General features: G+C 35.3%; 1 protein-coding gene across 1 annotated transcript in view; it reads left to right on the top strand.

Annotated features, from left to right (window-relative positions):
• LOC103524705 (homeotic protein proboscipedia) overlaps positions 1–13927 on the top strand; it is a 63834-nt gene that overhangs the window by 37324 nt on the left and 12583 nt on the right. Inside the window, exon 3 of the mRNA XM_026820033.1 lies at positions 12500–12642. Within this exon, the coding sequence (XP_026675834.1) occupies positions 12500–12642 (143 nt within the window). The remainder of the gene's footprint in view (positions 1–12499; positions 12643–13927) is intronic.

Genomic DNA, 13927 nt, shown 5'->3' on the forward strand with positions numbered 1-13927 from the left:
TTAGACTATTTAGAGAAATTCAGCAACATTGCATTGAACATACATAAAAACAACATCAATAACATTGAAAATGTAACTTGGAAATTAATGGAAAGATCATAAATAAGGCATGCTGAAGATAAGTGGATATATCCACATACCTATAGGTCAAAATATAATACCAAACCACCAAATATATAAAAGGAATGAAAATCATGAAAATGTAGGTACCTATTTCATAATCAAACAAGCATACATAGCGGGGTCAGAAATATTCCTAGTACAGCCCCTGAAAATCCTGTGGTTTGCTACTGTTGAAATTTCTTCAAGAAGAGATAATCTGCCCCCTGAACAGATAATTCCTCTACTTCTCCCGAAGATAATCTCCCAGCAGGGAGTACGGTGTAAAATAAACAATAACCTTGTACAGGGTGACTCAACATAATCAAACAGAAAAAGGAAAAATAATAATAGAAAAAGGGAAATCAGTATATGTAGCTAGTCTCGCGTCCCGGTATTCCAAATCCCCTTATTTCTAAGGATATAATATGGACTATGCTTTTCTTGTGTAGCTCTGTATCTTTTTGTCTTTGACTTGATATGTTTGTTTAATAGTTGGTACATTGTAGGAACGTTGGTACTTCAATTTTTTCTTATAAGAATGTCATCTTACACTGAAAGAAACCTCCTTAAAACACAATTCAAGGAGCTGTTTTCAAATCCCTTAATCCGTTTGTACATATAAGTTGCTCATGTTGGGATCTTTGACCATTAGGCCATTTTCCAAATACTTACATAATATGTTGTCCCTTACAAAATAAAAATAAGCCCTGACATAACCTAAATTGACATAACCTTGGATTAGAATCTAGAATCGACGGTTCTTCTTTTTCAGTGTAGCAATTTTCCCCCCATGTTCTGTGTCATGATAGTGATGCCACCCTGTAAGCAGGACACACCAGGAGAGGGTATAGAGGGTGGGATGGAAAGCAAATAGTCACTTGTCATCCCTCATATCACAAACAAATAGACGCGTGCCTTCGAACACTTTTATGCCTTTGCAAGTCGTATACAGCCCCTTTATCCCGTGTCCTTTCTCTTTTGTCCTCTCTTCCCTTTCTCTAAAAATCCCTCTCTCCCTTCTCTCCATCCTGTATTTTCCCTTTTCCCTTTATTCCTTCTCTTTCTCTTCCTCTTGGGTACTACTCTGTTTTCGTTACGTTTTCGCATACTACTTTTCTTTTTTTTTTTAATTTTATTTTCAGTGTGAGGACCTTTTTTACGTTTCTGTACTTTAAACGCAAATTTTATTGTAAAAGGTACCTACCTACCTACCTAATAACGTAAAAAAACTAAATGCCTACCCCTACCGACCGGAAGTTGTTTGATAGTAAAATTGTGACTGCTTTTAGAATATTGGCTAACATGTTTAGAAAATTAGTGGATGTAACCATTTCACCATAGGATAAAATAGACAGTAGGTAGTGGATGTAACATTTTCACCATTTATAAAACACAAACATTAGTGGATGTGGCAACCTTAGCAGTGTTTGTCATAGAACAATTGTACGAGTACCAGGGAATTAGAATAATTCATCATGTGTGAGAATACATTTGAAAAGATTCAATAAAAATAAACAAACAAATGCACACAACAACAAACAATGCAACAAAAAATGACAAAGACAAGTCGGAATGCAATGATTTCTTTCTTACAAAGACTTCAAAAATCATAATAGAGAGAAAAAGGTCAATAAAAAACATGGGCCCTTTGTGAATTTTTTAGCATAACATTTAGAAGAAATAAAAAGAGGAAGGGATCATATAAATATTTTTTATGGATGATTCAGGGGTGATTTTTCTGTAAATCCCATAAGGGTTTGGAAGGTTTAGAGTTTGGATGAATTCACTTTGGAATTATTTTGACTATTTAGAGAAATTCAGCAACATTGCATTAAACATACATAAAAACAACATCAATAACATTGAAAATGTAACTTGGAAATTAGTGGAAAGACCATAAGGCATGCTGAAGATGAGTGGATATATCCACATACCTATAGGTCAAAATATAATACCAAACCACCAAATATATTAAAGGAATGAAAATCATGAAAATATAGGTATTTCATAATCAAACAAGCATACATAGCGGGGTCAGAAATATTCCTAGTACAGCCCCTGAAAATCCTGAAATTCATTGCGCTGTGGTTTGCTACTGTTGAGATTCCTTCAAGAAGAGATAATCTGCCCCCTGAACAGATAATCCCTCTACTTCTCCCGAAGATAATCTCCCAGCAGGGAGTACGGTGTAAAATAAACAATAACCTTGTACAGGGTGACTCAAAATATTCGGGCAGAAAAAAAGGGAAAAATCTGAAAAAAAAGGGAAAATTAGAATAATCAAGAAAAGCTCCTTGTGTTTCAAATTCCTTGAAATCCTTTTTTTTTAATATAGCAAATGCCAAGATCTTCAATTAGGCCATTTTTTCAAATATGTCCCTGACAAAATAAAAAGAACCCTGACACAATCGACCGGCTTTTTGGATCAGAATCTTTAGAACACAAAGAATTTCCTATGATTTTTTTTTTTTTTTTTTTTTTTTTTAGTGGGTTAGTCACTTGTCATCCCTCATATCACAAACAAATAGACGCGTGCCTTCGAACACTTTTATGCCTTTGCAAAAACAACGATGTTCTTTGTAAAATATCATTGTTTCTTTGATTTCATGTCGATGTTTTTATTGGTTTTTGTCTTGTTCTTGATTTCATAAAGGAATTATTTAAAATTATGTACATTTGTACACGTTGGCGGATGTTACACATTTCTTATTGAAAACAACGATGTTCTTTGTAAAATATCATTGTTTCTTTGATTTCATGTCGATGTTTTTATTGGTTTTTGTCTTGTTCTTGATTTCATAAAGGAATTATTTAAAATTGTGTACATTTGTATACCTACAATGGTGGATGTTACACATTTCTCATTGATTCAATATAAAAATTGGTGGATGAAGCATATTTACCATTGATAGACTATTGAAATCGGTGGATGTTGCACATTTACCTACTATTAATGCAACTTTTTACATGATTTCATTTAAGATCTCAGATCTCTGTATGTTTTTTTGTGTTGCTGGTTTATTGGTTGTACGTTTTAAATCTTGTGACACACTTTTGAACCAGCGACCGGGCGGAACATTAAAAGGACAAATTAGGGGGTAAAAAACCATTATTTGACAATATTATATATTTGACAGTATGTACATATTTTATAAATAAAATAATACCTATAATGAAATTTAACACGCGATTCTCTCATTAGTCTCATTACGCTTAACATATGAAGCAAAATTGAAGCATGTTGGGAATAATTTTGTAAAACAAGGAAAATATTAGGATTCCTTAAGAGAATGACTTCGGACACTTCGGAGCTTTTGATTGGATTAATTTTGACAGGGTCCGTTTGATTGACTTGATTCCTTGATTAGTTTTTCTTCCCTTCTTCAGCAATCCAACAGGTACCTACTAGGTTTTTACCGAAAGGTTGTCCCACACTTCACAGAGGTTCAATTTACCTTTGGAATTTACCTCAACCCTATATTTTATGGAAATAGGTTTTTACCGAAAGGTTGTCCCACACTTCACAGAGGTTCAATTTACCTTTGGAATTTTACCTCAACCCTATATTATGGAAATTGTTTATATTCCATTTCCCCATTCACATTTTCGTCCTTGCTTCAATCTTTGCTATTATATTCCCTCCATTAGACATAGTATTTTTAACTCCTATAAACTTTTTTTTTTTAGTTTATGGAAATTGTTTATATTCCATTTCCCCATTCATATTTTCGTCCTTGCTTCAATCTTTGCTATTATATTCCCTCCATTAGACATAGTATTTTTAACTCCTATAAACTTTTTTTTTTTAGTTTCCTGTATTTTCCTCATTTTCTGTCCCTAATCAACCTTCTTTTTTTTTCCATTTCCACCCCTTTCTTTATCTTCGGCTCTTTTTTTTTTACTGTTAGTTTAGTTTCTATGTTCTCCCTTTTTTCACTCTTTTTTTTTTACTTTCTTTATTTTTAATGTATGTAAATATTTCTTCCCCAAGCTAATTTTGTGATAATTTTTTTAAACTTCTTTTTATTTATATTTTTTTCTTAGGTACTTGCTTTTTTCCTGTATTTTATTTCTTTCAAGATAAAAGAAAAAGAACATATTTTCCTTGAGAAAATAATGGGGTGAAAAATGCTGAGGTTATTCTAATTAGGTGCTTGGGGAATTTCACGTTTAGAAAGGGAAATCAAGAAATTAACTCTGATATTTTTTGTTGAAGGTGTTTTATTGGGATATCATTATTTCGCCTTTGGTCCATTGTTTCTTCTTTTTTCATTATCCTTCCTCCTCCTCCTCTTATTCTCCTTCTATTTTGTATATATTCCTTTGATAATGATTTTATTGTTTTCACCATTTAAATCCATCCACATTTTCTTTTAAATTCTTCAAATTTCTTTCTTTCTGACTGGGTATCTCAATTTTATCAATTTCTTTTTTGATTAAATTTTCATCCATTACACTCTTGTCTTTCTCCTGAATCTTCTTTTTCTTCCCTCTCTTCTCAGGTATTTTTTATCATTGTTGATAATTCCTATTTCGTCTCTATCTTCTTGGTTCTCGAATAATCTCCTAATACTTTTTTTTACCTTTTAGTGTAAGTTTCTTCTTCTCCTTGTCTTCTTCGTTCTCTCGTACTTAATCCGCGTTTAGCGACAAAATTGGGATCTCCTTCTCCTTCCCCTTTTCCCCATTCTTTATGTGTTTCGTTCTTAGTTTTGTGTATATTAAGTGTTTTTTTTTATATCTTTCATGGGTATGCAAATGAGTGGTGATGACTGGGAGGGTGGTGCAAGTCGACCAGATTTTTGGGGTAAACTTTTTTGTTATCTTTATTTTAGGCCACACCGTTAGCGTCTCCTTCCACTTCTTTCTTCTTGTTTGTCTTATGCATACTCCTCTTGGTTTACTTTACTTTAGAGTGCATAACAGTTCTGTTGGTGTGGGTACGGACCATCATTGGATTTTGTTGCCTAATTGGTTGAAAGAAGTCCAAGTAAATAATAAACAATATAGGTACTCGAGGAATATTTTGCTTGTCCAAGACCAGTCATACACTTTTACCTTGTAGTGTAAGTTTCTTCTTCTTCTTCTTCTTCTTCTTCTTCTTCTTCTTCTTCTTCTTCTTCTTCCTTTTCTTCTTCGTTCTCTCGTATTTAATCCGCGTTTAGCGACAAAATTTGAATCTCCTTCTCCTTCCCCTTTTCTTCATTCTTTATGTGTTTCGTTCTTAGTTTTGTGTATATTAAGTGTTTTTTTTTATCTTTCATGGGTATGCAAATGAGTGGTGATGAGTGGGAGGGTGGTGCAAGTCGACCAGATTTTTGGGGAAAACTTTTTTGTTATCTTTATTTTAGGGCACACCGTTAGCGTCCCCTTCCACTTCTTTCTTCTTGTTTGTCTTATGCATACTCCTCTTGGTTTATTTAACTTTAGAGTGCATAACAGTTGGTGTGGGTACGGACCATCACCGGATTTAATTGCCTAATTGGTTGAAAGAAGTCCAAGTAAATAATAAACAATATAGGTACTCGAGGAATATTTTGCTTGTCCAAGACCAGTCATACAGTGTTACAATCGTTGACCGGCATTTGTGACAAAAATTCAACCCTATAGCACAAATAAAATTCCTTTAACAAAATTAAAATTCCACTGTTAATAAATTCTCTTAATATGGTTTATTTCTAAGCATAGACAAAAAAGTAAAAACATAGGTACACCTACAGAGTAGCACGTCTCATAAACAGTTTCAAATCACTTTGTCCCCCCGGTTGAGGGGAGAAAGCAGAGATATAAAAATGTTACAGGATTTTCCCTCATAATAGTCCCGCAAGAAAAATCCCGGCATTTGAATAAAATGATAACCTTTTTTTCTCAGCATATAATTTCCCGGAACGGAACGTCCTTGCTCCCGGCATTTTTTTTTTTTTTATAAAATCTCCTTCCTTCTCCTTCACCACGACGAAGATTTAAAAAAATCTCCGGAAAAACAGTTTGCATTCTAATTTACGATTTCCATACAGAAAAATTTGTATTTAAAACATCTTTTTTGCTCCTTTTTTCTTCCTGATTCGGGTTCTCAGCTCTAGAATGTTTCAGATTTGTAGAAATTATCTTATTGTGGTGGCTTTCCCCCCCCTGTCGACTTCCTTTTCGAATATTTTTCAAAGATTTCCATCGCCGTCTCTCCCTCTCTTTTCTCTCTCTCTCTCTCTCTCTCAGATATATTTCCCCCTCTTTTTTTTGCAATAACAGAAAATGCTTTGGAATGTAACCGAGTGTAAATTACGAGGTTGTAAATGAACTTACACCTAGGTGAAACACAGAAGCGATTCTCTCTCTCTCTCTCTCTCTCTCTCTCAGATATATTTCCCCCTCTTTTTTTTTGCAATAACAGAAAATGCTTTGGAATGTAACCGAGTGTAAATTACGAGGTTGTAAATGAACTTACACCTACGTGAAATACAGAAGCGAAATCGCTTTAGGTAGTGTGCCAAACGTGTGGCGGCGGAGGCATTTGACTGTAAATATCGACATTCGAGGAAAAGTGAAATCGCTATAGTCTATCAAACGTGTAACGGAGGCATTTGGACGTGAAATAGGCATTTGAGAGAAGAAGAAAAATCGATTTAAAAAATTCAGGAATTTGAAGGATACCGACTTACACAGGCAACTGTGTGGCAATCCAAAGAGGGTAGTTCATCAATAAATGATTGTCTCTCTAAATTCCAAGTCTTAATTGATAAAAATAGGGAAATACTCGCTGTTTTTCTAGGGCCTCAGGGCTCCATTATAGGGCTCCAAGGCCGGGACCAGGATACCGACAGACCGTCGGCGCTCGAAGTCAAATCTTGCACAAAATCCATCTCTCTGGGCTCTGGCTCTTGACAAATCGCTCACTCAAGACTGCATTATCATCTTGTGGGCAAGAAAAAGGAATAAGAAGAAGAAGCAGAAGGGGAAGAAGAAGAAGGCGAAAAAAAGCGAGTTATTGTTTGTATTTTTTTTTATTCCAATTTCATCAAGGTGCGGCGTGGCGGCTTGACGGAGATAAATTCGTTATCATTTGGTATGTCCGCTGCAATTCAATAGAATGCCGCCACTGCACCGCCCCAACACCTCATAGCCTGTGTAGAACTTGGAGTTAAATAGCTCTCAATAGTCCCAATCAGTGCCGGACATACGGAGATACGAGGGGGGAAATCACTCTGAATTCTGCGGAACAAAAGGTTGAAATATCACCTTACTTACTTACTGCCATAGCCACTTATACCCAAGTCGGTATTTGGCCTCGCCGCATCACTGCCTCCATTTGTCGGTCGCGTCTGTTGTTGTCAGGTTGATTTTCTAAATGTCTTCCTTTACTACATCCCCATGAAATATCACCTGCACTATTTTATTACAACAGGGCATGATATCATGATTATTGCCTGGAATGCCTGGGACAATCTTTGTAATTGAAACTTGTCAAAACTAAGCAAACTTAAATAATGGAAAAACCACAATGCGGAATATGTAAAGCTCTTCAATAGAAGTAGGTATGTGATGGAAATTAAATATTAATTAAAATAAACATAGATAAACAGTTGAATATTTTCTACCGAATAATCTAATAATTTTTTGTGACATCCATTTTCGACAGTGCCCTTCAAAATAACCACAAACGAATTTTGCATTCAGCTTTCGACTTCCAGCCTTCGCCACTGGCAGTCACCTTTATAAAAGCATAAAGATGGTGCAATATTTACCTATGTAATGGAAATTAAATATTAATTAAAATAAATAGATAAACAGTTGAATATTTTCTACCGAATAATCTAATAATTTTTTGTGACATCCAATTTCGACAGTGCCCTTCAAAATAATCACAAACGAATTTTGCATTCAGCTTTCGACTTCCAGCCTTCGCCACTGGCAGTCACCTTTATAAAAGCATAAAGATGGTGCAATATTTTGTGTTGTGATGTTCTCCATAATATTAATGACATGCTATTTATATTGAATCTTTCAGATATTGCTCTTTTTTTCTCTCTTCTCTCTGCTACAATTTTTGCTCTCCCTTCGTTTTCGAAAAACTGGAAGCAAAGATCATTTAAACTGATTTCAATGAATTTCTTTTTTGATTAAATTTTCATCCATTACACTCTTGTCTTTCTCCTGATTCTTCTTTTTCTTCTCTCTCTTCTCAGGTATTTTTTTATCATTGTTGATAATTCCTATTTCGTCTCTATCTTCTTGGTTCTCGAATAATCTCCTTATACTTTTTTTACCTTTTAGTGTAAGTTTCTTTTTATTCTTCTTCTTCTTCTTCCTCCTCCTTTTCTTCTTCGTTCTCTCGTACTTAAGCCGCGTTTAGCGACAAAATTTGAATCTCCTTCTCCTTCCCCTTTTCTTCATTCTTTATGTGTTTCGTTCTTAGTTTGTGTATATTAAGTGTTTTTTTTTTTTTTTTTATCTTTCATGGTATTTAAACAGTTGACTTTTTCACGATTAAAAAAAATGATGTGATTTTGTTAATGAATTTTCAACTTTCGCTGAAAAAAAGAGATTTCGATAGTTACCTACGTTAAGTTATACTTAGAAGTACCATTGCTCTCTCAAATGTGTTGGCATAATTACATCGACAACTTTAAAAACTTCTTTTATGATTTTATGTGAATAAGTTTTTCTTTTTTTCTTTATTTTAATGCACCTAATAACTAATAAACACCCTTTCAAATTCAAAGCAAAAAAAGTTCGTGGTAATATGTTTTATGTGAAGGTGAAATACATTAGTAATCCGCATTGATAACAGACTACATGTAAAACAACTTGTTTTTTTCTTCGCAAAACAATTTTATTTTCCCTGTGGGACTTTTATAAAAGTCAGGCTTGTAACTAAGATGGGGGAATGCCTCTAGGAGAAAACTCATCCTTTTAAATACTTAACTATTTTTATGCTTTTATAAAGCTCATTGATTAGAAATCATAGAATTGTTAGTCATCATTACCTACTCCTTACGAATCAGGGAAAGAAAAATGGCCTAACTAATATTTCAGAGGGTCAGTCCAAATTTCCCTCTGCCCAGAATGAAAACCTCCCCTGATTTCCCACCACTTTCTCTTTTTTCCCTACCTTCGTTCTTTCTTCCCTCTCAGATCCCTTTCTCCCTCCTTCTTCCCTTTCTCTCTCCTTGCCTCCTTCTTCCCTCTCAGGAGTCTTTCCCCCTCCTTCTTCCCTCTCAGGCTCCTTTCTCCTACCTCTTTATCCCTTCTTAGATCCCTTTCTTCCTCCTTCTTTCCCTCCTTTCTCCCTCCTTCTTTTCCTCCTTTCTCCCTCTTTCTCCCCTCTCTCAGTTCCCTTCCTCCTTCTCAAATCCCTTTCTCCTCCTTTCTCCCTCTTGAAATTTTCTTAACTTTAGATCTCCCGCGTCAGCATTCAGCCCCGTGCTGATTAATGATAGCGAGTCAGGACTTCTCCCCTCTCTCAGTTCCCTTCCTCCTTCTCAGATCCCTTTCTCCCCCTCCTTTCTCCCTCTTGAAATTTTCTTAACTTTAGATCTCCCGCGTCAGCATTCAGCCCCGTGCTGATTAATGATAGCGAGTCAGGAACGTCAGCAGAGAAGCTACTTTATACCTTCTTCTATTATGATACAACTGTTTTGTAATAAAACGATCGAGGAGGAAGAGGAGGAGGAGGAGGAAGAGGAGGAGGAGAAAGAGGAGGAGGAGGAAGAGGAAGAGGAAAATACTCGTACAGAGGAGATGAATGAAAGGAAGGAGAATATTAACAAGAAAAAGGAGGAGGAAAAGAGTAAGAAGGAATATGAGAAGGTGAAAAAAGTTAAAGAGCAAGAAGGAGATGAGAAAAGAAAAGAAATAGAAAGAGAGAGAGAGAGACAGAGAGAAGATGGGGGAGGGGAGAGAGACAGACAGAAAGTGGGAGAGAGTAAAAGGGTACGGAAAAGGGAAAAATGGAAAGGAAGAGAGTATGAAGAAAAGGAGAAGAAGATGAACGGTGAGAGGGAAAGAAGGATGATAGAGAAATCAGGAGATAAGGGAAGGGAGAAGAGAGAAAGGAAGACGATATAAAAGAAAAAAGAGAGGAAAAGAAAAAGGAAAGGAGGGAGAACAAAAGGAAGAAGAAGGAAAGATGGGAAGGTAAGATAAGGAGAAGATAGAAAGGAAAAAAGAGAAGAAAAAGAGGAAAAGAAAAGATGAGAGGACATCGAAGGAGGAGGGTTCAAAATTTCAAATTAAATCATTTTTCAGCTCACCACTCACCGTGAAACTAGACCCAAGGGAATTAATGCTTAACCCAATAGATACAGTAAAATATACAGGGTGTTCACTAAAACTTGAGGTCACCCAGATTACCGGAGGGGTGATCCGAGAGGCCTAGAGTGCTCATGTCAGGCCTTTGCCACGGCCGTAGTGTAGAGAACCAAAGGTATTAGAGCTATTCCAAACATATTTAAAATTTTAAAACCACCTTGTATATTTGATCGTACAGAATATGTACATTATTTTCTTTGTGACTCTCATGATTTTGGCTTTTTTTCTTCTTTTTCTTTCACAAAGAGAAAATTTCGCTGAAAAGTGAGAGAGGTCATCAGACACCAAATGAATAATTTAGCGCAACATTTGAAAATAAAGAGACATTGGTAGAGAACAAGAAGAAGTCATCGAACCAGACACAATTTGACGTAACCACAGCATACAACATTTCAGACTACAAAAATAAAACATCTTTTGTCAAAATGATCGTAAAATCATAAAAAAAAACTTGAGCTTTTTCTCTGCCCCCTCTTTTTTTACGGCACACGTACCATTTGACTCTGGTTTGTATTTTTCTACATAAATTATATAAAAAGAAAGTAAAAAAAAACTTGAGCTTTTTCTCTGCCCCCTCTTTTTTTACGGCACACGTACCATTTGACTCTGGTTTGTATTTTTCTACATAAATAGTAAAAGAGTACACAAATCGAAGAAGAAGAAGAAGAAGAAGAAGAAGAAGAAGAAGAAGAAGAAGAAGAAGAAGAAAAAATGATAACCTAGTAAAAGAGTACACAAATCGAAGAAGAAGAAGAAGAAGAAGAAGAAGAAGAAAGAAAAGTAGATATAAATATCGGAAAAATGATAAATAGTGCATAATATTTTCTTCAACGGGAAAAGATTTTGAATATAAAAGTCTGGATAAAGTTTGAATAAAAGAAGGTTTTACAGGATATAGGAGACTTAAAACAGGGTGGTAGAAGAAACGGGAGTTTGTGACACCACAGGCTGACTCAAAAGTTTAGCAATAAGACTTAAAAAGCACTTTTTTTGGGTTCAAATTTTCCCTACTTTATTAAATTTCAAGTAGGTACTAGGTAATGGAGAATTATCCAATTTGGATTTTATTGAATACTAGCCGAAATCCGTCGCTTCGCTCCGGATTTCTGCTAGTAAATCCTTAAGGCATGGCCGTTCATGTCACTCATCCATTTAGTGGTGAAACAGGGTGGTCGAAGAAACGGGAGTTTGTGACACCACAGGCTGACTCAAAAGTTTAGCAATAAGACTTAAAAAGCACTTTTTTGGGTTCAAATTTTCCCTACTTTATTAAATTTCAAGTAGGTACTAGGTAATGGACAATTATCCAATTTGGATTTTATTGAATACTAGCCGAAATCCGTCGTTTCGCTCCGAATTTCTGCTAGTAAATCCTTAAGGTATGGCCGTTCATGTCACTCATCCATTTAGTGGTCTTCCTCGGCGTAGCTTAACAGAAACGAACCGGAAAATAGCCTATAACCTTCACGGGAGTGCAAGCAATAAGTTCACAAAGTTTCATAGCAATCGGATGAGCGGTTTGGCCAGGCATAAAGTTCGAACAACACACACACAATTTAGTGGTCTTGCTCGGCGTAGCTTAACAAACACGAACCGGAAAATAGCCTATAACCTTCACGGGAGTGCAAGCAATAAGTTCACAAAGTTTCATAGCAATCGGATGAGCGGTTTGGCCAGGCATAAAGTTCGAACAACACACACACAAACAAACAAACAAAATATTCATTTTTATATATTAGATTGATTGGGTAAGATAACCCATCTAATGACATCTCCTAAACTTTCTTCTGTTCGCAGAAAATGGACTCCCCAGAAGACTGAGAACCGCCTACACCAACACCCAACTGCTAGAGTTGAACAAACAAATATTCATTTTTATATATTAGATTGATTGGGTAAGATAACCCATCTAATAACATCTCCTAAACTTTCTTCTGTTCGCAGAAAATGGACTCCCCAGAAGACTGAGAACCGCCTACACCAACACCCAACTGCTAGACAAACAAACAAATATTCATTTTTATATATTAGATTGATTGGGTAAGATAACCCATCCAATAACATCTCCTAAACTTTCTTCTGTTCGCAGAAAATGGACTCCCCAGAAGACTGAGAACCGCCTACACCAACACCCAACTGCTAGAGTTGGAGAAAGAGTTTCACTTTAACAAGTATCTGTGTCGACCTAGACGTATAGAGATAGCAGCCTCCTTAGATCTAACTGAAAGACAAGTAAGTAAGACAATGGAATCCATTACTGCTGATGTCTAAAAACGAGGAACTGCACGTAACATTCTAAGAAGATAGTTAAGCAAATTTTGTCTATGTGTCACAATTAACAATAGATTATTTTGGTAAAAAAATTACCTAAAATTACACTGCTTTAAATTGAGAAAGGGGTAAACTATTGATTATTTCATTTTTTTTTTTTATTTTTTTTTCAACACTCCTTTTTTTTACTTTTAACGAAGGTATAGGGAAACGGCCTATCTTGATTGTAGGTAGAAAGGATTTAAGTGGGGAGATCTGTGAAAGAGGTGCCACTTTAAAAAGGTCTTGCTTTTAATAGCCCTCAAAATTTTGTGGTATTGGTGGTCCTAAAGTTTTTCTTCGTTCTTATGAATTTTGACATTTCTGTCTATTTGTCTGTTACACTGATAGACCCTGTTTTTTTGTCACTTTTTCACGAGAATTGACTCGACTGATTTTGATAGATTTTTTGTGGCTGTTAAGTAGTCTGACTGCAAATATTATGTGGCAAAAGAAGAAGAAGAAGGAGAAGACGAAGAAGAAGAAGAAGAAGGAGAAGAAGAGGCAAAAGAACAAGAACAAAAACAAGTAGGAGTAATAGAAAAAGAAAAAAACAAAGAGTAAAGAAAGAAAAAAGGTGTATAAAAGGAAACAAAGTTTTCAGTGTGGAAAATGAGTTTTCTTTCAATGAGGAAAATGAATGGTTTAAGTATTGTTTATTTATTTAGAGTCTATGTATTTTATGTATGCACATAAGTTGTCTACAATGTATATAGACACTTCTAGTCGTTCAGTAAACTGTAGACCTCTTGCTAACCCCTTAAGAAAACGGTATTAAATGAAAAGACCCAGAAGGCCTCATGAAGAATTCTAAAAATTGGATAACTTCATAGATAGTTAATCTAATCTGAAAATTATGAAAATAGGTACTTACCTATTTACACATGGCCTCATTGCTATGTGTGTAGCTAAATAAATAACTTTTTGTGGTGAAGCTGAAAGCCTTTTCATAATTTTTGTGGGTATTACAGAGCATTTGGATATTTATGTCTCTTAAACCAAGACCGGTAGACTCATATTGGAAATTATCCTACGGATTTATTCACAAATTTATTGAATTCCAAAGAATGGTGTAACATATTTTTGAGCATAACTAATAAAGCTCTCTCTCTCTCTCGCTCCAATACCTTCACATACCCATGTATATCCCCTTCCATTCAATTACTTCAAGCCACTATGAGAGAGAGAGAGCCATTGCTGCTGATGT

Source organism: Diaphorina citri, unplaced genomic scaffold, assembly GCF_000475195.1.
Source record: "Diaphorina citri unplaced genomic scaffold, Diaci psyllid genome assembly version 1.1 scaffold116, whole genome shotgun sequence".
Classification (NCBI taxonomy): domain Eukaryota; kingdom Metazoa; phylum Arthropoda; class Insecta; order Hemiptera; family Psyllidae; genus Diaphorina; species Diaphorina citri.